The sequence below is a fragment of the Crotalus tigris genome, unplaced genomic scaffold, assembly GCF_016545835.1.
Source record: "Crotalus tigris isolate CLP2741 ecotype Arizona unplaced genomic scaffold, ASM1654583v1 scf7180000024316.1084291, whole genome shotgun sequence".
Lineage (NCBI taxonomy): Eukaryota > Metazoa > Chordata > Lepidosauria > Squamata > Viperidae > Crotalus > Crotalus tigris.
In genome coordinates, this window is record NW_024100488.1 from 124,727 (window position 1) to 151,907 (window position 27,181).

Genomic DNA, 27,181 nt, shown 5'->3' on the forward strand with positions numbered 1-27,181 from the left:
TGGGCACCAAAAAGGATTTGCCAGAGAAAAACCTTTTTAGGAAAGTTGTTCTTAGAAAGTTTAATGAAATCATTCTTAGGAAGGCTTTCAAAGCAGACATTTTGCACGAAGGCCACCCCCGCCCACCCCCCTCCCCTCTGCCCTCCCCTGGAGGAAGTCACAAGCAGGTCACGGGAATGGAGGGAAAAGAACCTCGTCTAGATTTGGACCGGATCCCGCTGGCGAGGAATCGCGCAGCCTCGGCTCCACTCCCGGGCGCTACGTCTGGGTCTCCAGCTTATTCATATACTCCTGCAACGCCTGCAGCCGGGCGTCAATCTCGGAGAGATCCGCTGAGGGCTCCTCATACAGGTTCTCTGTGAGACGGGACAGGAGGCAGGATCGGGTGAGCCGAGAGGATCACCCCAAAACTGTTCACAAGGCCAGCCGTCAAGAATGCAAAAGGGTTTTTTTCCTCAAAGGCGTCAGGCTCCAAAAGTCTAAGGCAGTGTTTCCCAAACTTGACAATTTTAAGGCATGAGGACTTCAACTCCCAGAATTCCACAGCCAGCAACGCTGGCTGTGGAATTCTGGCAGTTGAAGTCCACATGCCTTAAAATTGTCAAGTTTGGGAAACACTGGTCTAAGGAATACATGCCGAATTTCTTTGGCGTGGTTTCCCATGTTGTTCCTCACCTGGATGGCAATAGCCGTCCAGAGGACACCTGCCAGCTCCTGTGCCTAAAAGGTTGTTCCCAAGCTGTGCCCAACGTTGGCTCAGGAAGCCAGAGTTGAGAGAAGAGTAACCTGCTCTGGGTTTGAATCACGGCAGTGGGCTGAAAAGTAGCTACTCGGCAGTGTTTTGTGTGTGTTCGGGACAAGAGGGAGGCGGTGGGATTGGTCCAGAAGAACCCCACTTTCACCCTTTCTCCAAGGCAGTTATTCCAAGATGGGAGTTTCAAGCAGCAGCTTGGCAATACATCAAAGAGAGCCAGTTTGGTCCAATACTTAAAGCACCAGGCTGTGAGTTCTAGTTCTGCCTTAGGCCTGAAAGCCAGCTGGGTGACTTTGGGCCAATCACCAGGAAGCTGGGAGTTCTAGTCCCGCCTTAGGCACAAAAGCCAGGTGGGCGACTTTGGGCCAGTCCTTCTCTCTCAGCGCAACTCACCCCAGAGGGTTGTTGTTGGGAAAACAGGAGGAAGATGTGTTAAATAAGTTTGTCGCCTTGAATTATTTGTAAAAATGAAGGGGAGATATAAATAAATAAAAATAAAATAGTAGCTTGGCCCAGGGATGCCCACCCACCTGAGTTTTCCAAGATTTCCTCCGAGATGCCAGCAGTTTTACCTTTACCCCCAGCTCTGCCTGTATTCGGGGTGCTTGACAAACGTTTCTTGTGAGCGTTGTCTGCACGGGAGCCCTGAATGGAGAACAAGAACCGCTGGGGTCACGTGGTCTGTGCAGGACCCTCTGGGAGCGCTTTCCCTCAGCCCAATGCCAACTTTGGAAAGAGGAACCTTGGTGGATCACTCACCACCCTGGGGCCGTTCCAAGATGAAGAGCTGAAGGCTTTCCTGTTCCTGCCTAGTCGCTTCCTGCCTCTAAAAAGAAAAATGGCACAATCCATTAGATGGGGTAACACCAACAGTGAAATTGTAGACGTGTCACACCTTAATTGCAGGAGATTTTTGCTCTACGTGGTTTAAAGAGCACTGTGTCTGAAACCCGGCTACTTTTAAGATGTGGGGACTTCAACTCCCAAAATTCCCAGGAAGCATGCTAGTGAATTTTAAAAGGTGTGGATTTTTAACTCCCAGAATTCCCCAGCCAGCATGCTAATGAACTTAAAAAGATGTGGGGACTTCAATTCCCAGAATTCCCCAGTGAACATGTACGGACTTCCAACTCCCAGAGAACTTCCTTCTTGGCTGACTGGGGAATTCTGGGGGTTGAAGTCTACCCAGCTTAAAGTCGCCAAGTCAAAAAACATTGCTATTATGTACACAAGAACTGGTGACGGAAAAGTTGAGGTTGGAACTTTATTAAACAGTTTGCCAGAATCAGCTTAGCAGACCCCCGTGTCCTCCCTCCCCAGCATTACAAGAAGCCCCATCTTCCCTCTGTCCCTTACCTTGGTGCAACAGGTTCCGAATAATCTTCCATCTCACTCCCGGAGCTGGCCGAAGTGCGTTTGCTGCGGAAGCTTTCCACTGGGAAAAAAAAGAGAGTGGTGTTTGGGGCAATTTGTCTCAAATGATGTAGGGCAATGGTACTCCACCTGTGGGTCGGGACCCCATTTGAGATCGAACGACCATTTCACGGGGGGTCGCCAAACAACGCAGTCCGCCATTTCTCCCCCCCTTTTCCTTAGCTGTGCTCCTCCCTTTCATTCTGTTGGCTTTTGAAAGCCAATAGAATAGACTCTCTTGAATAGAGTCTAATTCTATTGGCTTTCCAAAGCCAATAGGAATTGTCCAGGCTGTCTCTGCCCTGCTGAGCCCGCCAAAAGTCCCATTCTGCAAACGGTGCTGCACCAGTTGAGTAGTCCTCGACTTACGACCGGTTGAGTAGTCCTCGACTTATGACCGGTTGGGGGTCGCGGCATTAAAAAAGTTGACAACCACTGATGTAGGCTCTCCTGCTTGAGCTGGGGGCTGGACTAGAAGGCCTCCAAGGTCCCTTCCAGCTCTATTCTGATTCTCTGCTGTTCCCCTCTTAAGTATGTAGAGTTCAAGGACCTGGTCTGGGCAGCCACCCCTCTTTGCGCCCTGGTGCCGCCACAGAATAAAGGCCAAGCACCTGGCATACCTGAAGAGCTACGGCCGCGTGGCTTCAGAAGGCTGCTCCCGCCAGGGAGGACCGAGGACCCCCTGAGCTGAGGGTGGTGGTACCAGCCGCTGGGTGGGGTGTCTCCCATGGCCCGATGGAGGTTCCGCTTGCTGGAAAGGAAGACCGGAAACGGAATCGTCACCTTTTCGGTTCAAGTATCAGACACGGTGTAGAGCAGGCCGGCACGATTATCTGAATGCTGATTCTTACTTTTTTGCGTGTCAATTTTAACCTTGTTTTAATCGACACGTTTCAATATTATGATGCTCTCTCAAAACCTCCCAGAGTCACCGGTGAGCTGGGAGGTGTAGAAATTTGATAAAGTAATATATGGCTAGGTACCCACTGGCATTTAAAAAAAAAACGAACAGTGCCAAACACCACCACTGACCCAAAACACAGTTCACTGCTGCCCTTACGAAACTAGTCCCCCCAACAGCTGGTTTGTGTGCCAGTTGTTCATCTGAGGTTTGCAGTTGTTTTTAAATCAGCCACGTGGCCCTTGGCCTCCTGGTTTAGGGGTCATTTAGGCCAGGCGTGGGCAGTAATCTGCTTCCTGGATTGGACAAACCCAGCCAGGTCTGCAGGAGAGTCCACTCACTTTTTCTGTTCGACCTCCTTTTGCTTCCGCTCCTTGGCCTTGACGAAGGCTGTGGGATCGAAGCGAGGGGCCCGGATACCTGTTGTTGGAAAAGAGAGGGAGAGCGATGGGCTTGTAAGGAATTTATTTTGGCTATAGGACTGAATTTCCCAAGAGAGACTAATTTTACTTTTTGAGCTAAAAAAAAGTCCCTACAAGACTTAAGTGCTTATTGGAAAGTAGGATTGGCTACTTCCTAGCACCGAGGTATCAAAAGATGGATTAAACAGACAGCAAACCTCACTCCCTTCTAGGCGCATGACGTAACCTAGCTGGGTCGTGAAACGTCTGCAAGAAAACCACCCAGCTCAGAGAGTACTGAGGACCCCTCATTTCAACCCTGAGTGACAAAGAGTGTTGGGCAATTTACAGTAAAGCAGCAGGGAAGTTCAACCCCCAACCTTTAATAAAGCATTTGCCAGCAAGTACAGCAATTCCCCTTTTCAGCAAAGCATAAAAAGAGCTTCTAGTCCCTATCATTAAAGAAACAAGCTTGGAAACAAACATTAAAGAGCAGAAGATCTCGGAAGCCCGAAGCAAAACCAAGAGGAAATTCACACTGGCTACAGGATTGCACTTCTGGCCATTTCCTCCCCGTATCGAGCGGAAATAAGCGACATTTATGTATAGAGGAATCGCAAAGACAACCATTTTCTTCTCCCCACCTGTCGGAGAAGGAGACTGCCTGGAGATGCGTCCCTGGCTCCCGCTGCGCCCGTCTCTGGATGAGGACCGCTGCCGGCTGGCTCCCCAGGGCACGCTGCGGTCCTGTGAATTGGACCGTTCCCCCGAGGCGGAGCGATGGCCGTCTCGCTTTGTGACGCCAGTTCGATTCAGGCTGGGAGGAGACAAATGGCAGAGGGGGGTTTGAGAGAGAGAGAGGATCCAGTGGGGGCAACGTGCCCGGGGGAAGGGGAGACGGGAAGTGCCCAGTTAGGAAAAAGTGGGGACCCTCTTCGCCCAAATGGCAAACACTTAATGTCATTTAATGACCACAACCTGAGCCTGGGATTTCGGTTTAAGTCACTGCGGTCATAAATTGAGTCACGATCTCTAATTGTTAACTGCTCATTAAGTGGACCGATGTTAGCAAATAGGTGTATCTTTGCCGGAAACCAGCCACAAAAGCGGGAAACGAGCAAAAGACATCATAAACCCTTGTTGTCAACGCTGATGTTCTTGCTTTGACAACAGATGGAAATGCAGCCATTTTTCCTCTATTGCTTTTAGAGTTAGTTGATGCTGGGAGGAGGAGTGTGGATGACAGTCCAGCTAGTCATAACAATAATAACTCAGCCATGGGAACCCAAGGACATTGGGCCCAGAGCTGATAAGAGTTTTGACAGACTGGAGAGCTGGGGAGAAAGCCCGCGCTTCAATCTAATTGGGGAATGTGATTTCTGACGGTTTATTGGAGGAAGGAATTGTGCTTGATTACTTTGTATCCAGGGGAGGGGAATTTAATTTTTGGTTTCCACTATGTAATGCCCATATTTGTTTCTCAAATAAAAGATTCTTTAAGGTAAACAGTGCCTCGAAGTTCTTTTGAAGAGTTTCACCCATCGGAACCATGAGATTTGTCTTATGACTGAGTTCGTAAATGTGAGCCCGTTGCCCAAGGGCCCAAAACGGGATCCCGTGACCATGGGGGGGGGGGAGGGAGAAATGGCTGGATGGGGAAGTCATAGCTCTGAGGAAGAATTGCAAGTGACTTTTTTTTTTGGAGTCCATAGCTAATGTTGATCGATTGTTAAGCGAGGACCACAGCTGTGGGATTGGCTGAGGGCACCTACCCCTTTTTGTACAAAGCCAGCTCGTTGGTTAGGTTCTTCACCCGGATCCGGAGGCTTCTCTCGGTCGCCTTCACTTCTGCAAGCTGTCGGGATCAGAAAGAGGGAGCCAAGGCAGAGTTGTGTGGAATACAACACAAACAACAATCAATTCTACAGGCTGCTGAAGCCAGGAGCTGCTAAAAATAGGGGGGGGGGTTTCCTTCCAATACATTTGTAACCCTCCGAGGTTTGGGGCTCGCCTCTCATCTTGGGGGTTACTCTGTGCCCTCTGCAGGCCCCCAACTCTGCCTGTGGATGAGGCACCAGGGATCACTGGTTCCGTGAAGAGAGGTTTTTCCGCGGACCAGAGGGTGCCTGGTTTTGTGGGCTTTGCTTGTTTATGCAGACCGGTTGCTGGCATGCCATGGCCCAGTACTGGTCCACGGACCAGGGACTGGGGACCCCTGCACTAGATCATATCCCCACCGCAACCTGACAGTGGTGAAAATACACAATCCTCAGAACCTCCGACACCTGGTGATAAATAGCTTTTTTTCCCCCACTTTGAACGGTCACTGAGTTTTGATGTCTTGCCACTATTCTTCCTGTCCTGCTGGCTGAGGGACGCTGGCTCTTGCTAGGGCAGTGGTTCTCAACCTTTTTAATGCTGCGACCCCCAACCGGTCGTAAGTCGAGGACTACTCAACCGGTCGTAAGTCGAGGACTACTCAACTGATGCAGCACCGTTTGCAGAATGGGACTTTTGGCGGGCTCAGCAGGGCAGAGACAGCCTGGACAATTCCTATGGGCTTTTGAAAGCCAATAGAATTAGACTCTATTCAAGAGAGTCTATTCTATTGGCTTTCAAAAGCCAATAGAATAAAAGGGAGTAGCACAGCTAAGGGAAAGGGGGGAAAAAATGGCGGACTGCGTTGTTTGGCGACCCCCGTGAAATGGTCGTTCGACCCCAAATGGGGTCCCGACCCACAGGTTGAGAACCACTGTGCTAGGGGCTCCCAGGCCTTCTGCCTACCTCGTCTGCCAGCTGGCGACTCTCTTGCAGGCGCCGGGCGGCCAGGCGCTGGTGCTTGGCCCGCTCCTTGGTCAGCTGCTCCTCCAGGGTCTGCACCACCTTCTTCAGGATCTTCACCTCCTTGAAGCCGCTGCCCTTGCTGGTCGCCAGCTGGAGATCCTCCCGGCAGTTCAGCAGCACCGACTCCATCAGCTGCTTCTCCTCCAGCGCGTGCTGCAGCCTGCAGGGCGGGGGGGAGGGTGCAGGGGGGGCGAGGGAGGCCAGCTTGCAAGACCCCCAACTTCAGCAATCCGCCACCAAAGGGAAGCTTTCGCGCAAATACAGGCAGCCCTCCGCTTACGGCCGCAACGGAGCCCCAAATTTTGAGTGAGACCTTTGTGAAGTGGACTTTGCCCCGTTTTACGACCTTGGAGCAAACCGCTGCCGTTGTTAAGTCGGTAACAACACGGCTGTTAAGTGAATCTGGGAAATTTTAGGTCCAATTCTGTTGGTTAAGTGGAGCAAGGCCTGTCCAAGTTTTAACTGAATTTCATTGCTCTCAGCAATTTAACTCCTGGCTCTTAAATGCTCAGGCTTCTAGTCCTCCACGTATTCCGAGGACTGTTCCCAGATCCCTGCCCGATCTGCGGATCCAAATCCTGCCACCCCGCCCCCCTTTTTGCTCTCACTCACTCCTCCCGAAGACGACGGATCTCCATGTCCCGGAAGTCCTTGCCTGGCTTAGCCTTCAACATAGCCAATTCTTCCTTAAGCTCCCGAATCTCTTTCTGTAGAATGACTGGATCCGGCTTTCCGATGTAGGGCAGGGGTAGCGGGTAATGGATCCTGCCAGGAATCAAGAGAAGAAGTTACAGGAGAGGGGAACAAAAATGGAGTTGAAACGGCTCATTGGCTCCTCAACAGCCCACCGGGGATCCAAAATCCAGCTGCCATCTTGAATTTCTGACCGCATCTTATGGGTTGCTATGGCAACTTGACGCCCTGTGGACTTCAACTCCCAGAATTCCTGAGCCAGCCGGGCATCAAGTTGTCATACAGGTCAGTTCCCTGATTGAACGACCCACATTTTGGGCTCAACTGTGGTCGTAAATCGAGGATTACCTCTAGTTACCCACTCCTGGCCTGTGGGCTGCGGTTTCACCTCTTTAGCAGCGAAGCCACAACTGGCCAGAGGGGTTCCCCTGAATTTTGACTTGAGTGCCCCCCCAAATATTCCATCCCTCACCCATGAATACCTAAACCAGCAACACAGAGGAGCCTTAAAATACCGATTGGTCAAGATTTTGGCCCCAATTCCGGGTCGCACCCCCAAACCTGCCTGTCAAATTCCACTGAGTAAATCAGGATGAGGTAACGCTTGGCGTTCAAGGGGGAGACTTTGGAGGCCGAGGGGTGCCGGGCTCCCACACCCATCTTCCTGTTCCGCAGCGCCTCCAGGTCCGCGTAGGTGAGGAGATCCAGCGTTACAGACTCGCTGCTCTGTTTAAGGGGGCAAAAAAAAAAGACACAACCCCAGATTGTACCTTGTTCGTTCACACAAACAGCTTTTGGACGCCAAAGACTCGTGACTAACCCATGGAAGGGAATCTTCACAGCTCAGGGTTGAACTGAGGGGTCCTTGGTGCTCTCTGAGCTGGGTGGTTTCCTTGCAGATGTTTCATGACCCAACTAGGTAAAACATCTTCAATGCTAGAAAGGGGGGGGGGAAGTTGTGAAGGGGTGGAGGAGGAGGAGGACTGTGGGTCTTTTGTGCACTCTCTGAGTTTGATTCTTTTCTTGCAGATGTTTCACTACCTAACTAGGTAGAATTATCAGTGCTACAAGAGAGTGGTTTAGGAGGAGGAGGAGGAGGAGGAGGAGGAGACGACTGTGGGGTCCTTGGTGCTCTCTGAGCTAGATGGTTTCCTTGCAGACATTTCATGACCCAACTAGGTAACGTCGTCAATGCTAGCAGTAGCACTGATGTTGTTACCTAGTTTGGGTCATGAAACGTTTGCAAAAAAATCATGCAAACTCAGAGAGTCTCAAAGACCCTTCATTTGTTACTAAATCAGTAGAGATAGTCCTTGACTTACAACAGTTCATTTAGTGACCATTTGAAGTTATCACAGTACTGAAAAAAGTGACTTCTGATCATTTTTCAGACTCATGACCATCGCAGCCTCCCTGGGGTCACCTGATCAAAATTCAGACGCCTAGCAACTGATTCATATTTATGACGATCGCAGCATCCCAAGGATCACGTAATCCCCTTTGGCGACCTTCCGACAAGCAAAGTCAACGGGGGAAGCTGGATTCGCTTAATGACCATATGACTCACTTAACAACTTCAGGGATTCGCTTAACAACCACAGCCCAAAAAGTCGTCAAATGGGCCAAGATTCACTTCCCAAATGTCCCACTTAGTCACAGAGGTTCTAGGCTCCGTCGCGGTTGTACAGCGAGCACTGCCTGTATCTGTGTAAGAAACTGGACTGGCCAGTCTCAGCCTTGGATGAATTTCCGTGCCAAGCCAGAGTCTGAATTTAGGCACAAATGATGGTGGCAACACACACACACACACCGGAAGCCGATCCGTTCCTCACCTGGGCCAGGGCCGACTCCAGCATGCTGCAGAAGATCCCAAATTGCTTGAAGTTCCCCGTCTTGTGGGTGAGGTCTTCGATAACTGTGGGAGGGGAGACGAGAAAACTGACTTTCTGCAGAGATGGGAGGCTGGCAGTCCTACTTGCTCTGCTAACTCCGGGGTCCTGGTAGGACGGGCCTGCCCCCCCAGGTCAGAAAGACCCTGGAGGGGAGGGTTACAGGTACTTGACTTACAACACTTCATTTAGCGTCCGTTCAGAGTTACAATGGCAATGGAAAAAAAGGATCTGGGACCCTTTCCCCCCACTTACGACCGTTGTTAGCCTCCCCAGGATCACGTGATCAAAATTCAGACGCTTGGCAGCCGACTCACATTTATAACAGTCGCAGTGTTCTAGAGGGGTCGCACGATCCCCTTTTGCGACCGTTTTATAAGCAAAGATTTGCTTAATGACCGCCTGATTTACTTAACTGCACCGAATCGCTTAACAATTGTGGCAAAAAAAAGACTGCAAAATGGGGCAAAACTCCCTTAACCACGAAAATTTTGGACTCAACTGTGGTCTTAAATTGAGGATAGCAGCGGTAGTTTTCCTTAACTTCAAAAGGGCTTAGGAGGGTAAGGTCTTTCTTGACCCTCGTGCTCCAAATGACCAGGCAGATTTACCTCCGCAAAAGGACTTGGGGGGGGCCTTTCTCCCAGAGGCTCTTCCCCACCGTCCCCCAACCTTCTCGCCTGGTGCCCCTCCCTGAGACTCACAAGGGGCATCAAACTCCCCTCGCCACTGGTCGGTGGTGAGCCGGTCCTCCACTTCCACTTCTAGCAGGTTCCTTTCCGTCGTCATCCGCACGACGTGCTCGGCTCCACGGAAAACGTAGTCTACTTGCAGGCCATAGTCGCTCCGCTTGGCCATGGCGGGACCGAAGACTCACCGCCACTTCTCAAAACGAGCTCGTCGCCTGGCTTGGGACAGGACAGGAGAGGAGAGACGCTTTTACCGATAGGCAAAAGGGGACAAGAACCTTCTGACATCACGGGGTCTCCATCTTGCCTCCAGTTGGAGGTTTTGAAGAGACTGGACGACGATTTGTCTGAAATGGGACAGGGTCTCCTGCTTGAGCAGGGGGGCAGACTAGGTCCCTTCCAGCTGTACGACCCTAGGATTCTATTCTCCAAAACACTTGAGGGCAGGACAAGAAGTAACTGGTGGAAGATCATTAAAGAGAGAAGCAACTTAAAACTAAGGAAAAATTTCCTAACAGTGAAAATTAACCAGTGGAACTACTTGCCTGGGTGCTTTATCACTGAAGGTTTTTAAGAAGAGACTGGACTACCATTTGTCTGAAATGGGATAGGATCTCCTGTTTGAGCAGGGGGTTGGACTAGATGACCTCCAAGGCTCCTTCCAGCTCTGTTCTGATTGATCTCAGGCCAGGCACAGGATTCCTGCATGAGGAGATCCACTGAACCTTTTGGCCAGGGGGCAAATGTGGGCAGCCCCTGGGATTTCATCCCGAAACGCAGCTTGGCTTTGCGGCTGCAGCAAAAGCTTTTTCTCGATTTTGGTTGAAGGAGGGAGAACCGGTGTCAGTGAGTGGAAAGGAGCATCGGAAGAGATGCCCTCTGACACAAAGGGAAGGGCTGAGCGGGATCCCAAGAGCCAAGGATTCCTGGGATCTACCTGCAGGATCTAGAGAGCTGCTACTGGATCAGGTTGCTTAGAGCTGGTTAGGCGGCAACCGGGTCAGGCTGTTTGAGACAGCTAACCGATCGGCCTCAGTAAATGACCCAGGTGTGACATTCGCACAACCTGCCAAACTGTGCTCATTTTAGCTGATTGTCTGATTTTTGTGGATGGTTGTACAAGCCCCAATCCAGCCTCCATCTGTCTCCACCAGCCAAACCTTCACCCACTAAGTGGGTTTCAATATCCCTGGGCAAACTAAGAAAATGGGTCAGTTCAGTAACCTGGTTAACCCTGTTGTGTCAACCCAAATGTTGGATTCATCCAAGAAGCTCTATCTTTAACCTGTGTGTGTGTGTGTGTGTGTGTGTGTGTGTGTGTGTGTGTGTGTGTAAGGGGATTCAGTAAGGGGGTGGCTAGTTTAGGGAGGGGGGGCGATGAGAAAGCAGGCAAATGCAGACTGGCTGGCTGGGCAGCTGGACTACACAGCCCATCATCCCACACAGCCTGAGTCCCATCTGGGTCGGCCATCAGTTCCCATCATCCCCCCCCCACACACACACGCCTTCAGCAAGGGCCATCTGACGTCCAGATACCCGGGCAGCCGGACCCCAAGGAAGACTTGGGTGTGGGTCGGACTACACTTCCCATCCTCCCCAGCCACAAGCGCTCGACGGGAGGCGCCTTCCAGAACAGCCTGGCGTCTTCGGCGAAGGTCCCAAGCAAACCGCCTCCCCCCCCCCCCACGCGCCGGCCCAGCACAAGAGGCTGGCTGGGAGTGATGGTGTGTGTAGTCCACAACACCCCGCGAGCGCCCGGCCGGGCAAGATTGAAGGCAACGGAGAAAGGAAAACGGGGGGGGCAGCCCGAGGAAGGAGGGGGACCCGGGGGGGTGCAAGACGAGCCCCCCCCCGAAAACAACTTACCTGCGCGCCGCTCCACCTCAACTGCCGCCTCTGAGAGGCTCCACCCTCGCCCCGCCATTGGTGTCTGAATCAACCGATCACGCGCCGTCATTGGTTCCGGGCAACGTCAATCATCCCCCCCCCGTTCGTGGGATGCCTCGCCGCCCGTCATTCAAAAGAATAGGGCCTGCCCCCTTTGCTCGGTTCGTTTCTTGAAGAGCCGCCCTATCGGCAACGCGGGGGGCGGCAGCTCGTCCCTGATTCGCCCCTTGAGAACGCATAGAACCCCGCCCAGAACCCGCCCTTTCGCGTGCCTGTTGGAGACTCAGCTTGTCAATCTTGAGGTCGGCATTCCTGCAGCTGGAGCGGAGAAAGGATTGGAAACAATATGCCGCTTTCGCGACACCTAGCGGCTGTTCGGGGCGAAGCGCAGCGACCCGCACTAAAAATGCGGCGTTTCAGACAAGAGACTTGGCGGGTTCGAGACCCGCTTGCGACGGCTGTAACGCATGCAAAGGGTGCGTGTTGCAGAAACCGAAAGCAAAACTGCTTTCTTGCCTTAGTTAATGCACGATTGGTTAAAGAGAGTGTGAAACAGTGTCCAAGAGCTAAGATCAATAAAGTATAGTATGATGGACTATTATAGCATTTTCCAACCTTGGCAACTTGCAAATGTGTGGACTTCAACTCCCAGAATTTCACCATTCCAAGTGGCACCTTCTCGCTTGTCCAGGAATTCTACTTAGGCTTCAGAGTGGACTCAGAGACAGTTGATCAATTGGGATTTAGCAATGGGACATCACAAGCTTGTGCTCGTTCCTCTCTCCCTCGTGGGAACAAAGATGAAGGATGGTGATGGATCAGAACAAGGGGCCTAGCCACGGCATACGCATTCTTGTGGACATTCAGAAGAGGACTTTCCTTCTCTGAACAAGAACAGGTTAGCCTTCTGGCAGATGTACCTCTCTAGACAGCTTCGACCTGCCAAGCACAAGGGTGGAGGCCTTGGATGGGGAAAATGTCCACCTGTTCATCCTAGAACTGCAAGATGTTTTCATGGTAAGGTCTGCACATCTCCCTGGCAGCTTCTAGCTTGTTCCCAGGATTTAGGTCAAAGGGCAATTTGGACTTTTTGCTGGAGGTTCACCTCGAGCAGGTTCTTTACCTGTTTCCATGTGTATCTCAGGCTTAGATATCAAGTGGACGGTGGGATTCTAAGGACTGCCTTTTATGGAGAGGCCTTTACAATTTTTTTGCTTGTGACCTTCAGGAACTGGCATCTGTCCAGGAATCTTTTTCCAGACCCTTTAAGGCCCACCGATCTGTGTTTCATCCATCTTTTGTGGTTGATTGGTGCACCATTGTAATGTCCTGATCACGATAAGCCAGCTTAAAAAAAAAAGCATGGCTTTTGAACATGGTAGGTGCATCCATGTCAGCCATGTGCTTTCCTAAATATAAGTGTAGGTGTGGCAAATAGTGGCCTCTGGCCTCTTATGAGGTCCTTGATGCAATCTGAGCTTGGTTGTTGTTTTCTTGCAGATGTTTCATGATCCAACTAAGTAACATCTTCAGTGCTAGAAGGAAGGGGGGTTGTGGAGGAGAAGGAAAAGTAGGGGAGGAGGTGCAGGAGGAGGAGGACTGTGGGGTCCTTGGTGCTCTCTGAGCTTGGTGGTTTTCTTGCAGACATTTCACTACCCAACTAGGTAGCATCATCAGCACTATAAGGCAGTTGGGTTCATGGAGTAGAGAAGAAGAGAAGAACCGTGAGGTCCTTGGTGCTCTCTGAGCTTGGTGGTTTTCTTGCAGACATGACCCAGCCGGTTACCATCATGGGTGCCCTGCTAGCATCCTTGGTGCATTACCTAAACCAAAAATGAAGCCGAATTTTAAATTGGAACCAAGGGCAATTTGCAGCTTTTGTGCCCAGGGTCAGCCAATGCCGAAGCTCACATTGCAATAAAAAAGGGGGGGGGCTTTTTTCTTGGCAGGTGAAGGGATCTTTGCAGAAGATCTTTCGATGTCTCCGTGTGGTCAGGTTCAATTCCAGAAAGATAAAAAGAGGGAAGATCCAGATGGAGATATTTCAGAAGAAAGAGTTGTTTTTCCCAGGCCATTTAAATTTCAGACTCCACCTCTTCAGTACAGTTATTAAATTGCATTTTAATGTCTTTCTGTGTTTGTGTGAGTGTGTGTCCCGTGCTCATTCAGAGAGGTGTGCCTGGCTGGGACTGATTCCACTGGTCACCATGCTCTCCACTTCATCCCAGCCTTCTCCAGAGTGTGTTCCAGCTGTGGCCCAAGGGCGCTTTTTTGAGCAGTGGAAGGATTATTTGAATCTTTCCAGAGTTGTGATGGAGATTGTTGAGGAACGGAAGAAGCCTCCTCCTTCTCCTTGGAAAGACCCCTTGAAAGTCATCGTTCTGCATCAGGTGAACGGCAGCGACAACAGCAGGATCCACAGTTCCAAGAAGGGCATCCGCAAAAGAGACCCCCAGCCCGTTCAACCGACCCCGCAAGGGATTTGCAACTTTTGCAAGCACAACGGAGAGTCCAAGAAGGTCTATTCTTCTCACACCTTGAAGAGAGCCGATGGTGTGGTGGTCTGCCCCATTCTACGCAATTACACCTGCCCGCTTTGTGGGGCCACCGCCGACAAGGCCCACACGCTGAAATACTGCCCCCACAATAAGGCGAAGCAATCCTTGTACCGCAGAAGCGGGCGCAACTCGGCTGGACGCCTGATCAAGAGATAAAGTGACACCCGCAAGGGGAGCCCCCCCTCCCCAATCCGTATCATGGAAAAGCGGAATATAGAGAGAGAGGGGAAAAAAAGTTAAACGCCGGGAGAGCGGATGGCAAGAAGGAAAGGCACCACCTAAGATTTGGAAGGAAAGAAATATACCAGGCAGTAAACTGGGTTTCCCGCATTTGCAGTTCTTCAAAAATCATAGTTGCAAAAGAGGAGACAGCTTTGTTTTTTTAAAAAAGAGGAAGATTTGTGTATTTCAACTGCCCCAGAATTCAGTTTCGGATAGAAACAAGCAGGACTCTGTTTTCCAAAATTAAACCTGTAAGTTCAGAAGTCCTTTTTTGTTTGTTTGTGATCGTCCTGAATTATGCTCAAAGGAAGTTGCCATTTGCCTTAAATTAACCACGATAAAAAGGAAAATAGGTGGTGGATTTCTTTCCTTTTCTTGAAATATTCCTTACTGGCCCATGTTAGAGCAGTTGAGATACTTTGAACAGTATTTATATCTGGGTTTGCAATATGTAAGTTTATTATGATAATTTTTTTAAAACTAGTAACATGTTGACGTTTAATAAACAGTCTTTGTTCATGATTGCATCAAATCACTGCTTCACTTTCTGTGCTTTTAATCCCTGGCTTGAATTTTCCCGGGTTCTCTGCAGAAAAGTCACGGGATACTTAAATCTCCCCTCCAGATTTAATGTTGATTTGGAACTAAGTAGGTTTCACTTTGTTCAAGTTGAGTAGTTGTGTCTTAAGGTGCGGTTCTTGCAGTATTTTGATGCAGCAGTTAGAGGGAATAACGTAAAAGCTCACAAACTGAAAGTGATTCTCTCTTCTGTGCCTTTTGCAGCCGGTGCAAAAGTTGAAAAGCAACATTTATTTCTGCAATCCGCATAGCTTTTTAATGCTTGGGAGGATCAAGTCTTCACTTCCAGCAGTGAAATCTCTCTGGAAAAATTCTGGATTCTCTTTTTTGGCTCTTGATACTTGCATAACTATCATTCTGTTTTGCCTTGTACGCGTTTATTGTGGTATGGTTTTCTATAACTTAAGAGAGCACGCAGAGAGAGGGCTGCCACCCGTGGCTGGTATTAGATTTGCCTTGTCTGCATGAGGAAGAATGGATTTATAAGCAGTTTAAAATGAAACACAACAGGCAGCCATGCTTATTTTAAAAGTTTGGAAGTGTCACAAAACGTTCTAGATTTTTACCGCCAGAGGCAATCAGACCTATCCTCCTGGAGCAGTTTCTACAAACATTATCACCTGAGCATTCCCAGGGGCTAGAAACTTGATTCGTTCATATCACGCACCCAAATGCACTTTTCTGACAGTTTGCAATCCGTGAGAAACAAAAATGATTAAATAGTCAGCTGGGCATTTGGACCAAATTAGGAAACAGCCTTGGCCCCCAAACACCAGGCAGTTTGCTTGAATAGCAACAATTCTCCAATAACCATTGAAACCCCCCCAGGGGGGCATCTAGGAAACAGAAAATATAAGATAGGGAGGGAAAGACCTCTTCAGCCCTCCACCAACTAGTGCTTCTAGATGTGTTATGATTGTAGCTCCTAGAATATGTTTAACATGTCTCTAAATCAGTGATCAGCTGAAAAACACTAATTGAGTTCAGGCAGTTAAATCACGTTAAGATGGGCGGACTTCAAGTCCCAGAATTCCCCAGCCAGCATGCTTTGGTCTTGGATGATTAGGAAAAGCAATTTGGCGGTAGAGTTGAACAGCCTTACTTAGCCTATCCCGGCCTCATGGGAATTATGGGTGTTGTAGACAAACAATCCTGGAAGATGATGAAGAAGGAGTTCCAATTAGAAGAGTGTTTCTCGACCATGGCCAGTTGAAGATGGGTGGACTTCATTGGATGGCTAGGGAATTCTGGGAGTTGAAGTCCACCCATCCACAAGCATACTAGTGTGCTGGCTGGGGAATTCTGGGACTTGAAGTCCACACGTCTTAAAGGTCACTGGCATGCTGGCTGGGAAATTCTGGGAGCTGAAGTCCATCCATCTTCAAGTGTACTAGTGTGCTGGCTGGGGAATTCTGGGAGTTGAAGTTCACACGTCTTAAAGGTCATTAGCAAGCTAACTGGGGCTTGAAATCCACACATCTTTAAGTAGCCAAAGTTGAGCAACCCTGAATCAGAACATTCCCACCACACTGATCTTCTTTAGAGCCACCAGCTTTCACTTCCTATGGTCCACCTTGGGTCGCCCGTGCTCAACCTTTTGCTCACTCTTCCAGCTCAACCCGGAGGTACCTCCAGGTCTGCCGTGGAGCATGGGTGTCACAGTCCATCACCGTTGCAGGTGACCCCAGTTGAAGGAAGACTGTTGTTTTCGGCAGAGAACTGGGGGAGGGGCTGCATTTAGATGCTCCTCCTGGATTTTCCTGCTTCCCCCCCCCCTTGTTGGATGCACGGACCTTTGATAAGCCCCCCCCCCCCCAGCCAGACCATTCCTGGGTTTGCATGGCTGGCTTGCAGCTCCTCCTTGCAGAAAACTGTCCCTTCTTCCCTGCCAGCAAGATTCCTGCCTCCCTCTTCTCTTTCAGACTGCAGAAAGTCCTGGGTCAAACTGGAAGTTTGTATCTTTCATGCAGACGACCCTCCTGCTGGAAAAGGGGAGGGGGGTTGAGGGAGATACTCTCTTCCAACGGACCTAGCAGCTTCACAGAGAAGGGAAAACATTGGCACCATCCTGCCCCCCCCCCTCTGTTCATCCCCAAATAAGAGGTTAGGGGGTCTTCTCAAAGTGCCCCGGACCCCTCATTTCAACCCTGAGCTACGAATACTCTCCTTTATTGATAACAGGAGATTCATCGTGAGGGTGGGGACTTTCTCACAACCCCCAAGTGGTCTTTTATTCCAAAGCAGCTTTACTCAAACTTGCTGGGGGAGAGGAGGGCTTTTCTAGGTGGGGCCAGGCTGCAGCCGGGAAAGGGGCAGTTGGAGCCAGCAGCCGGGAAGGAGGGGTGGGGTCTGCCTTGCACCCCACCCAGAAGACCTCAAATTTGGGCTACAGCTCAGCATGGGTGGGGGATACCTGCAGACCCATGGAATCGAGGGGTTCACAGCTTCACGTGGCTAAAGTTGGGGAACACTGGTTTCATTCGTTGGGTATTGGTTGAATGTGGAGATCATTAAACCATGAAGGAGTGGGTCCCCCCCCCTATTGTTTTTGCACATAAGTCATTGCACACAAGAATTCTCCTAAGAAGGGGAAATGATAATAATGCTTTTGCATTGAGCTGGAAGTTTTACCTTTTGCTATTTCCAAGTGCTAGGAGCTGAAAAAGAATAAAACCTCTCTCTCCCTCTCCCCCCGCCCCCGTGTGTGTGTTTGTGTGTGTGTGAGAGAGAGAGGGGGGGGCATTTGAAACAAGAGCAGTAGAATTTCTTCCTGTGATCAAACAAAATTCACATCCACTTGGAGCATGTTTCTTTTTTGTGTTTTTTGTTTTGTTTTGTTTTCCATCCGGTTGGATAAATGTTTCCTTCTTTCTCTCCACCGTGTTTGCTACACTTTGCTTTTAGGACCGCCAAGCTAACTGCAGCAGGAGTAACACTGTGGTACAACCGTGCAGCAGGAAGGCCTTCAGGGACCCCTGGGAGGAACAGGGCGTTATGCAAGACCTTCAGAAGTTGTGGGTGCTCCATCACTGGAGGCTTTTAAGAAGAAGCTGGACAGGTCAAGGACTCCTGCTTGAGCAGGGGGTTGGACTAGAAGACCTCTGAGGTCCCTTCCAGCTCTGTTCTGATTGATTGATTGATTGGAGAAACCGTGGGGCTAAGCTTCCTTCCGCTGATGCTGACTGGCTGTTGTGCAGCATCCCCATAGTCATGTGATTCAAATTTGTCTGAAACGGTATAGGGTTTCCTGCCTGAGCAGGGGGTTGGACTAGAGGACCTCCGAGGTCCCTTCCAAGTCTGTGATTCTATTCGAGCATTTGGCAGCCTTGGAAGGGGTTGAGGTCAGCTGGGTCCCTTTTTCCTGGAAGGGGTTTCCTCCTGGAAAGGCAAGCGACGACGAACGGCTTTGGATAGCGAGACGGGCAGCGTATAAATTTAATACAGGTGGTCCTCGCCTTACAACGTTCATTTACTGACCGCTTGAAGTTACAATGGCCTTGAAAAAATGGCCTTACGACCGTTGTCCACGCTTGCGACCCTCGTAGCATCCCCAATGTCTCGGGATCAAAATTCAGGCACTGGGCAACTGACTCATATTTATGACGGTCACAGTGTCCCAGGATCACGCGATCCACTTTTGCGACCCTCTTGACGAGCCCAGTCGATGGGGGAAGCCAGGTTCACTTACCAACCGGGGTTACTAACTTAAGAACTGCAGCGATTCTCTTAGCAACTGTGGTAAGAAGGGGGGGGGGCAAACTCACTTAACAAACGTCTCGCTTAAGAACCGAATTGTTGGGCTCCCTTGGGGTTGTAAGTCAAGGACTATCTGTAGAAAGCGGTACAATCATTTTCATGTCGTCTTGACGCAGCCGAGGAGTGTCCGGTCCTTTTTTGAGGGCTGCAATTCACATTGCCTCGTTCCTTAAAGGAGAGGGCAAATGCTGGGGAGAAACGGGGGGGGGGCGCGTTTTTTTCTCCTCTGAAGCCCAGGCGTCACCATGGCAACCCCGGGCATCCCTTGTTGGGGCTGCCTCTCATCGCCATGGGGACAAGAAAGAAGCGAGCAGGGTGGTGCCAAGTACGAAGAGGAGGAGGAGGAGGAGGAGGAGGAGGAGGGGTAGAAAGAGGAGGAGGGGAGAACATCTGCAAGAGGAAGTCAAAGCTGGGCCTTGGAGAAGCACCAAAGATTTGGACTGCATTTGGTGGCTTCACTTTCATTCTTCATCCTTTAACCCACATCCGTTTCTCCAGAAATGAACCCTGTTCCACTTGGGGAGGTTTACTTCCGAGTCCTGGGAGAATCTTGTGGGAAGAGGCTGAGTCCTGGGCTCCTGATGGGTCACAGAATAGAATAGAATAAGAATAAGAATAAGAATAGAATAGAATAGAATAGAATAGAATAGAATAGAATAGAATAGAATAGAATAGAATAGAATAGAATAATGGAGTGGAATGGAATGGAATAGAATAGAATAGAATAGAATAGAATAGAATAGAATAGAATCTGGAAGGGACTTGGAGGTCTTCTAGTCCAGCCCCCTGCTCAAGTAGGAGAACCTATACCATCTCAGACCAGTGGCTGTCCAGTCTCTTCTTAAAAATCTCCAGCGATGGAGCGCCTACGATTTCTGGAGGCACCTGGTTTATACTTCAGTTAAACTCTATGGGAATTTTCTTCTATTTACAGATAGTTCTCAATTTACGACCACAATTGGGGGCCAGAATTTTCATTGGTAAGCAAAGTGGTTTTTAAGGGAATTGCACCTGATTTTGGGGCACTGACTGGGGAATTCTGGGAGTTGAAATCCACCTGTCTTAAAGAAACAATGCTGGCTGGCGAATTCTGGGAGTTGAAGTCCACCCCTCTTCATGTTCAATAGCCTGTTGGCCAGGGAATTCTGGGAATTGAAGTCTACATAAAGGAAGTCCTCAAGTTAGTAACTGTCCAATGCCATAGCGGCAATGACTTATAGCCATTTTTCACGCTTAGGACTGTTGCAGCCTCCCTGTGGTCACGTGACCAAAATTCAGACCCTTGGCAACTGACTCGTACTTCTGACTGTTGCCGTGTCCCAAGGTCCTGTGATCCCCTTTGGCGACCTTCTGACAAGCCAAGTCAAGGGGGGGGGGGGAAGCCAGGTTCACTCATCAACCGGGTTACTAACTTATCAACTGCAGCGATTCACTTAACAACGGTGTCAAGAAAGGTTGCAGCACGGGACGAAAATCACTTAACAAATGTCTCACTTAACAACAGAAACTTTGGGCTCAGTTATGGCCGTAAGTTGAAATTCCAAAAGAGAATTATTTAGGCCAGTTTTGCTGTTTTGAAAGAATCCACTAGGGGGCGCCACTTGACCAGGATGCTGAATTGCAAGGTTCATATGCCGATTGCCTTCCCTTGTGCTCACTCTCTCTTTCTCACTCTTTCTTTCATTCTCTCATTCACTCACTCTCTCTCTTTCATTCTCTCTTTCTTTCTCTTACTCACTCTCTCATTCTCTTTCATTTTCTCTCTTTCATTCTCTCTCATTTTCTCTCTCATTCTGTCTCTTATTCTCTTTCTTTCATTGTCTCATTCTTTCTCTCATTCTTTCACTCTTTGTCTTATTTCTCTCTCTCTCTCTCTCTCTGTCTTTCTCTCTCTTTCTCTCTCTCTGTCTCTGTATGGGTGCAAATATATGCTCAACCTTAAGGGTATATTTGCTGGTCTTCCTTCTTGTTGCTTAATTCTTTTTTCCTCTTTCGATCCATTTTCACAGATTAGGGCATTTTCTCTGATCTCTTTTTTTGCAAATCTTCTTTGTTTCAAGCCTTTTGTATTCCCTGGAGTAAAATCTCTTCTGACAGCTGCCCTCATTTAGAGGCTACCTGAAAATAAATCTCTCTTCTTCTTCCTCCCCCTCCTCCTCCTCCCCCTCCTCCTCCTCCTCCTCCTCCTCTTTGCTGTTCCTTTGAATCCTTCCTTAATCTAGTCCAGTTTTATAAAAAGAAGGGCCAGGGGTGACAGGATAGCAGTCTTCCAATATCTCAGGGGTTGCCACAAAGAAGAGGGCATCAAACTATCCTCCAAAGCATCTGAAGGCAGGAAAAAGAAGCAACGGATGGAAACTAACCAAGGAGAGAAGCAACCTGGAATTAAGGGGGAATTTTCTGAAAGTGAGAACAATTCACCAGTGGAACCACTTGCCTCCAGACGTTGTGGGTGCTCCAACACTGGAGGTTTTCAAGAAGAGTCTGGACTGCCACTTGTCACAAATGGTATAGGATCTCCTGCCTGAGCAGGGGGTTGGCCTAGAAGACCTCTAAGGTCCCTTCCAGCACTATTCTGATTGATTGAGTGTTGCTGGACTTTTTCATGGCTGAACATGGCTCTGAATTCAGAGTCCCTTATTAAGCTAAATCCATTTTGGTGGTCTATAGTACACTGCAGGGATGCCCCCATCAGAAGAATACGTGAGAAACACCCACACCACACACACCCACACACACTCTTGTGCCTGAGCCTTATGGGAAATGAGGACTGGAGCTGAATTGTAATCCTCATCAGATTCCCTTTTTATATATATATATATTGTTAGGAACTGGAGCCCAGCAGGTAGCAAATAACACTGCAGCCGTTGCTAAGCAACCGGCTCCCCTCCAGGTACCACAAAGGGGCTTCCAATACAGATAAATGAGTCCAATTTTTTTGCTGTTGTTTAGAGTAATCCTAATAAATAGGTGGATAAAAATGATAAATCCAATCTAAACATTTAGCTGACTATACTCAACTCCAATAATAATCGCAACGGTCATGCTTCTGTACAGGTTGCCTGCAAAAGAAAGATCAATTCTTTGGTTTTGAAGTACAGGTTATAGGAAGTCCTCAACTTATGACCGCAGCGAATCATTGGCTAAGTGAGCATTGTCCCATTTTACGACCTTTCCTGCACGGAATGCTGCAGTTGTTAAGTTAGCAACACGGTTGTTAAGTGACTCTTGCCTTCTCCGTTGACTTCGCTCGTCAGAAGGCGACAGAAGGTGAGCCTGGGGGACACGGCAGCCGTCATAAATACGAGCCAGTTTGCCAAGCGTCTTGAATTCCGATCACGTGACCACGGGGAGGCTGCAACGGTCGTAAGTGTGAAATATGGTCCTAAGTCCATTTTTTTTCTGTGCCGTTGTAAGTTTGAATAGTCACTAAATGAACGATGGTAAGCTGAGAATTATCTGTAGTTCCTCATTTATTAGGATGATTCGCTTAGCAACGGTGGCAAAAAAGGTCGTAAAACTGGGTGCGACTTGCTTAACGACTGCCTTGCTTAGCGGGGGAAATTCTGGTCCCGGGTTGTGGTCATAAGTCAAGGACTGTCTGTACTCCAGTTTTGGGACTCCCAAAAGACTTTGGGGAACGCCAGAGAAGGGCTGCCGAGATGGGGCGGGGACCGGAAGCCAAATCCCAGAAGGATTGGTGAAAAGGCCAAGGAAGGTTTGACTTTGGAAAAGGAGGCCAAGGGGAGAGGTGACGGGTCTTTTCAAACCCCTGAAGAGAGTTCAAGCTTCTCTCTTGCTGGCTGGGAATTCTGGGAGTTGAAGTCCACAAATCTTAAAAGAAGGCGAAGGTGCATCGGCTTCGGGCTGTTGCCTCTTGGCGTTTGTCCGAATTGCACCCAGCTCCTGCCAAAGGCCAGCTTGGCACAGGGGGGGGGCTTCCAAAGGCCCCCTCCACCCCACCCCACCCCACCCCGGTCCCTTTCTTGCACACAGTCAAAATTGCACCACTGGGAAAAAAAGAACGGAACGGGGAAGCCGTGAATGTTTTTCGTTGATGAATTGTCGAACGGGATCCATTAGGCTATTTTCAATTAACTAAAAAGCGCCCTTTGATCAGTCGGCCGAAAACAAAAGCCCACAACCATTTTTAAAATCTGATTGCTTGTAAAAACCGGAGAAGGCACGCTTTGTGCTCTGATAAATGTTTCCTTTTTTCTCTTGCAGCTAAAAGTCTATCGTTTGCACCCCCCCCCATGCATTTGCACTTTTAAATTCATTTTTAATGTTTCACAATCGTATTTTAGTGGTTAAACTCACCGTCCAAAAATATGCGATGCATTCGCAGATTAGAGGGGAGAGTTCAAATTCAGCGGCAGAGGTTGGGAGAGGCTGAGTTCAGGAATTAGAATTGTGGAAGATCCGGCTTGGAACTCATGACATGCTCAGGAGCCAGTCTCATGAGGTATTTTGGGGTCAATTAGCTTTAACCTACCTCATTGGGGGATATGGTGGGGATAAAACCAGGGACGGAGATGAAAGTACTACCAATCAGTTGGCCACTCGGTCATTAAGTGAAGCAGTCACTAAGCGAAACCATCACGAGTTGGAAATCGGGGTCCTTACCTTATGAATGCAGTAAATCAACGCAACTGGTCAAACGGATCTTGTATAATTTGCGGCTGTTTATGTCCTTGGAGACTGAGCTTTCAGCAATCTGGATTCGGAACCCCTGCAATGAACTTGGTCCAGGAGAGCCCTATTTTTTAATCCTGTCTGCTCCCCATCCCCTTGCTAAGCATTTACACGCTGGAGTCTCACCGCATTGGCAAGGGCGACTTCAAGTAACACCACCCTAATGTCACACGGGCCGTCGTGACAGTGAACCGGCCCTCAGTGAACAAGCTCAAGTGAACAACTTAGAATTCCAGAATTCCCCAGCCAGCACAGCTTGTGGATTGTGGACTTCAATTCCCAGAATTCCCCAGCTTGTGGTCTTGTGGAGTGGGGAATTCTGCGAGTTGAAGTCCACAAGTCTTAAAATGGCCAAGGTTGGACAGCCCTGCTTGATGTGAACCGAGAACGTGGCTTTTGTTCATTTGGCCGACTAAAACTGGACTTTACATCGAGTGTCTGACAACTGTCTCAACGATTTCTTGCTCTAGATTAAAAAAAAGAGTTTAAAAAATGGGGTTTGGGGACATTTCTAGCGGGGAAGGGGCCTTGCTTCTCATATTCAGAAAGTCCCTTTTAATCGTCATCAGTGGTTACTAAGGAATCTGCTCTTCCTTCAGGGTTAGCACTGCGGTGTGAATCGGCCAATTGTATCGTGTTTAATCAAGGAACTTGATTAAACCTCAGATTTTTGTATCGAAATAGGACTTGGGGTTGCGTTCCAGATCTGCTTTTTCCTCTGGGGCCGTTGCAATTTGCTTGGGGAGGAGAGACGGATCTTTTGGACCTACAGAGACTCCTTGAGTTTCAACCACTCATTCAGCAGCCATTCAAAGTTAAAACGGCCCTGGAAAAAGTGACTTCTGTCCTCGCACTTACGACCACCTCAGCGTCCACAATGTCAAGTGACGAAAATTGGCGTGCTTGGCGACTGGCATGTATTTGCAATAGCTGCAGCATCCTGGGGATCCCAACCAGCCAAGTCAATGGGGGGGGGGGAAGCTGGATTCACTTAACGACCAGAGGATTCTCTTAACAACTGCAATGATTTGTTTAACTATCTGGCAAAAAAAAATCAGCTGTAAAATCAGGTGCGCCTCACTTAACAATTGCTTTGCTTAGCAGTTAAAATTCTAGTCAATGGAAAATCAACTGGTCGTAAGCTGAGGATCATCTGTTCTCTCACAAGCAACCAGGGTTTTTTTTTTCCACCCATCCAATCAAGAAGGATAAATAAACAGATGAATTTTTCATAGAGCTCTCAATATTTTCATCGGCCAAAAGGTTTTTTTCTGAAAACCCTGTGTGGGAATACGGTGAAAATACAGGCAGTCCTCGACTTACGACTGAAAGGGAGTTCAAAATTTCTGTTCTCAAATGAGACGTTTGTTAAGGGAGTCTGGCCCCGCTGTACGACTTTTCTTGCCACCGTTGCTAAGCGGATCCCTGCGGTTGATAAGCTGGTAACCCCGGTTGTTAAGTGAATCCGGCTTCCCCTGTTGACTTTGCTTGTCAGAAGGACGCAAAAGGGGGAAATCACGTGAAACCCCGGGACGTGGCGACCGTCATAACCATGAACCGGTTGCCGAGCATCTGAATTTTGATCGCGTGATCGTGGGGAATGCTGCAAAGGTGGTAACTACGAAAACCATGCGTAAATCGCATTGCTCGGGGCTGTTGTAACTTTGAACGATCACTAAATGAACTGTTATAAGTCAAGGACTCTCTGTAACTATGGTTTAGTTCAGGGGTAGGCAACCTTGGCTCTTTTAGGACTCGTGGACTTCAACTCCCAGAATTCGTGAGCCAGCCATGCTGAGGGGAAAGGGAGAGGTTTCCAAGTTGAGCCAGGCTGGCTCAGGAATTCTGGGAGTTGAAGTCCACGAGTCATGAAGGAGCCAAAGTTTCCCTCATGCTGGCTGAGGAATTCTGGGAGTTGAAGTCCGCAAGTCATGAAGGAGCCAAAATTTCCCTCATGCTGGCTCAGGAATTCTGGGAATTGAAGCCCACAAGTCACGAAGGAGCCAAAGTTTCCCTCATGCTGGCTCAGGAATTCTGGGAATTGAAGCCCACGAGTCACGAAGGGGCCAAAGTTTCCCTCATGCTGGCTCAGGAATTCTGGGAATTGAAGCCCACAAGTCAGGAAGGAGCCAAAGTTTCCCTCATGCTGGCTCAGGAATTCTGGGAATTGAAGCCCACGAATCAGGAAGGAGCCAAAGTTTCCCTCATGCTGGCTGAGGAATTCTGGGAGTTGAAGTCCACCAGTCATAAAAGAGCCAAGGTTGCCTACCCCTGGTTTAATTCCTTCTGATGTTATTCTGGCTTGGGTTCTGTTTCAAAAGGGGCCCCACATTGAAAAATAATCTTTTTCGGCCTGTCTACTACTTTCCCTCCTCTTTCTGCAGGTCAAATTATTCCCCTCAGTTTTTTGTGAGACTCCAGTTGTTTGAGGTTGTGTTTGGCTCTCACAAGCTCAAAACACCTTTCTGTAGGCTAACACTCAAATATAGTGACAAAAAAGGGGGTTGGGTTCCCCCGTCTGTGAACCCCGGGGCATTAAATCCAGATTTTTATACAGGGTTCAAAGAAGAGCACCTTGTCAAAGCCAAGTCTGTCCAATTAATGGACGTCTTTTTGCTTACATGGTCCTCCATGTCAAAGAGATGGAGAGAAAGAGAGGCTGGGGACCCCCCTTTCCAAGCTTCTCCATCACAGAACTGATCACAAAGACCTGAAAGCCCAGACTGTCTCTCCCAAACAGGGATAGGCTGCTGTGGCCAGGCCACGCCTATTACTGCCTACCTGGCCAATGGAAAAAAAGAGTTGGTGATGTCATGAAGCCTTGCCAGTCATCTGGCACAAAGATCATGACACAGCAAGCCCTTTTGTAAGAAAGAGGGGGGAGAGGTGAATTAGCCAAATCGTGATGTTTGAGCCCATTAAGGCAATTAAGTGTCGTCATAGTCATGAATCAGGAGACTTGACTGGGTTGGGACGGGCCCGTGTGGAGCAAACTGAAGGAAGAATGTTTTGGAGCAGGGGTCTCCAACTGTAGCGACTTTTAAGACTGGTGGACTTCAACTCCCAGAATTCTCTGGCTGGGGAATTCTGGGAGTTGAAGTCCACAAGTCTTAAAGTGGCCAAGCTTGAGGAGCCCTGGTTTAGAGGGTTGGAGAAGTTCTGGGACCTTCTGTAGATGAGGCAGGAATCCAAGGCTTGTCCTCCTTGGCCAGTGGTGGTTGTGGGGACCGGCGCACAGATGGGCCATGCACCCTCTGGGAGACCCCAACTTCTCTACTCCCAGTGTCACCAACAGAACTGCTGAAACAGGGCACCAAGGGGGTTGTGGTCTCTGCAGAAGTCATGATGTATCTCAGGTAGCTTCCATAACTTAGCTTAGCTGATTTAGACATTTGGAGCCCAGGACGGATTGGGTCATGCCCCAAGGGAATAAAATGGCCATCCCAGTATAATATATAGGCTTCAGTGAGCCTCTTCCTTTTGGGATGGTGTCATTCTTCCCTCTTTGTTCCCCGTGAGATCCTTCAACCATGCTTCACGCAGAGAAACAGCAGGGCCAGCTTCCTTTGGACACTTTTCTGTGGACCGGATTGACTACCTACAGCTGAAGATGTGGATGGGGAGCAACCAAGAGGTGACCTTTAGCCAAACACAGAAAGTCCTGCAGGGCCATCTGGATCGGGGATCCAAAAAATGAGCCAGCGGTTCTCCAAGAGTTTGGTCTCCGGATCCCTTTTGATTGAGGATCTCAAGAAAAAAAAAGAGTTTAGGGAGGGTGCCTATCCATAACTTCCTGTACAAATTTAATTGGAGAAAATTTTAAAACATTGGACATTGTAGAACCCCTGAAAGAGTCTCGGGGACCCCCCACTAGTCCCCAGGCCACACTTTTGAGAGCTG

The 27,181-nt window shown here is 49.1% G+C and overlaps 2 protein-coding genes across 4 annotated transcripts; one reads left to right on the forward strand and one right to left on the reverse strand.

The window, feature by feature from the left end:
• Positions 1-133: 133 nt before the first annotated feature.
• On the reverse strand, positions 134-11,502 carry CCDC61 (coiled-coil domain containing 61). 3 transcript variants are annotated; one of them, XM_039325028.1, is made up of 14 exons: positions 11,451-11,502; positions 9,600-9,803; positions 8,839-8,921; positions 7,572-7,732; positions 6,926-7,078; positions 6,254-6,473; positions 5,242-5,324; positions 4,114-4,286; positions 3,410-3,488; positions 2,788-2,918; positions 2,111-2,189; positions 1,514-1,580; positions 1,327-1,399; positions 134-356 (listed from the first exon to the last, which is right to left on the reverse strand). In XM_039325028.1, the coding sequence occupies exons 2-14, from the start codon at positions 9,751-9,753 to the stop codon at positions 259-261; spliced, it is 1,554 nt and encodes a 517-aa protein (XP_039180962.1). In that variant the 5' UTR covers positions 9,754-9,803; positions 11,451-11,502; the 3' UTR covers positions 134-258. The 3 variants fall into 3 exon arrangements, with proteins under 3 accessions (XP_039180962.1, XP_039180960.1, XP_039180961.1); XM_039325026.1 differs by having other exon boundaries at positions 1,285-1,399; XM_039325027.1 differs by having other exon boundaries at positions 1,285-1,399; positions 9,600-9,799; positions 11,451-11,489.
• Positions 11,503-13,678: 2,176 nt separating this feature from the next.
• NANOS2 (nanos C2HC-type zinc finger 2) lies at positions 13,679-14,560 on the forward strand. The gene has a single exon (XM_039325133.1). It carries the CDS (start codon positions 13,679-13,681, stop codon positions 14,183-14,185), a length of 507 nt encoding a protein of 168 aa, XP_039181067.1. The 3' UTR covers positions 14,186-14,560.
• Positions 14,561-27,181: the final 12,621 nt, after the last annotated feature.

Excerpts from the sequence above, each read along its gene's own strand:
- CCDC61 (XM_039325026.1), bottom strand. The coding sequence starts at position 9,753 with ATGGCCAAGCGGAGCGACTATGGCCTGCAAGTAGACTACGTTTTCCGT. Across the intron at positions 5,325-6,253 it reads GTCGCCAGCTGGCAGACGAG|CTTGCAGAAGTGAAGGCGAC; the intron begins GTAGGCAGAAGG and ends TGATCCCGACAG. Across the intron at positions 357-1,284 it reads GGAAATCTTGGAAAACTCAG|AGAACCTGTATGAGGAGCCC; the intron begins GTGGGTGGGCAT and ends CCCGTCTCACAG.
- NANOS2 (XM_039325133.1), top strand. The coding sequence starts at position 13,679 with ATGCTCTCCACTTCATCCCAGCCTTCTCCAGAGTGTGTTCCAGCTGTG.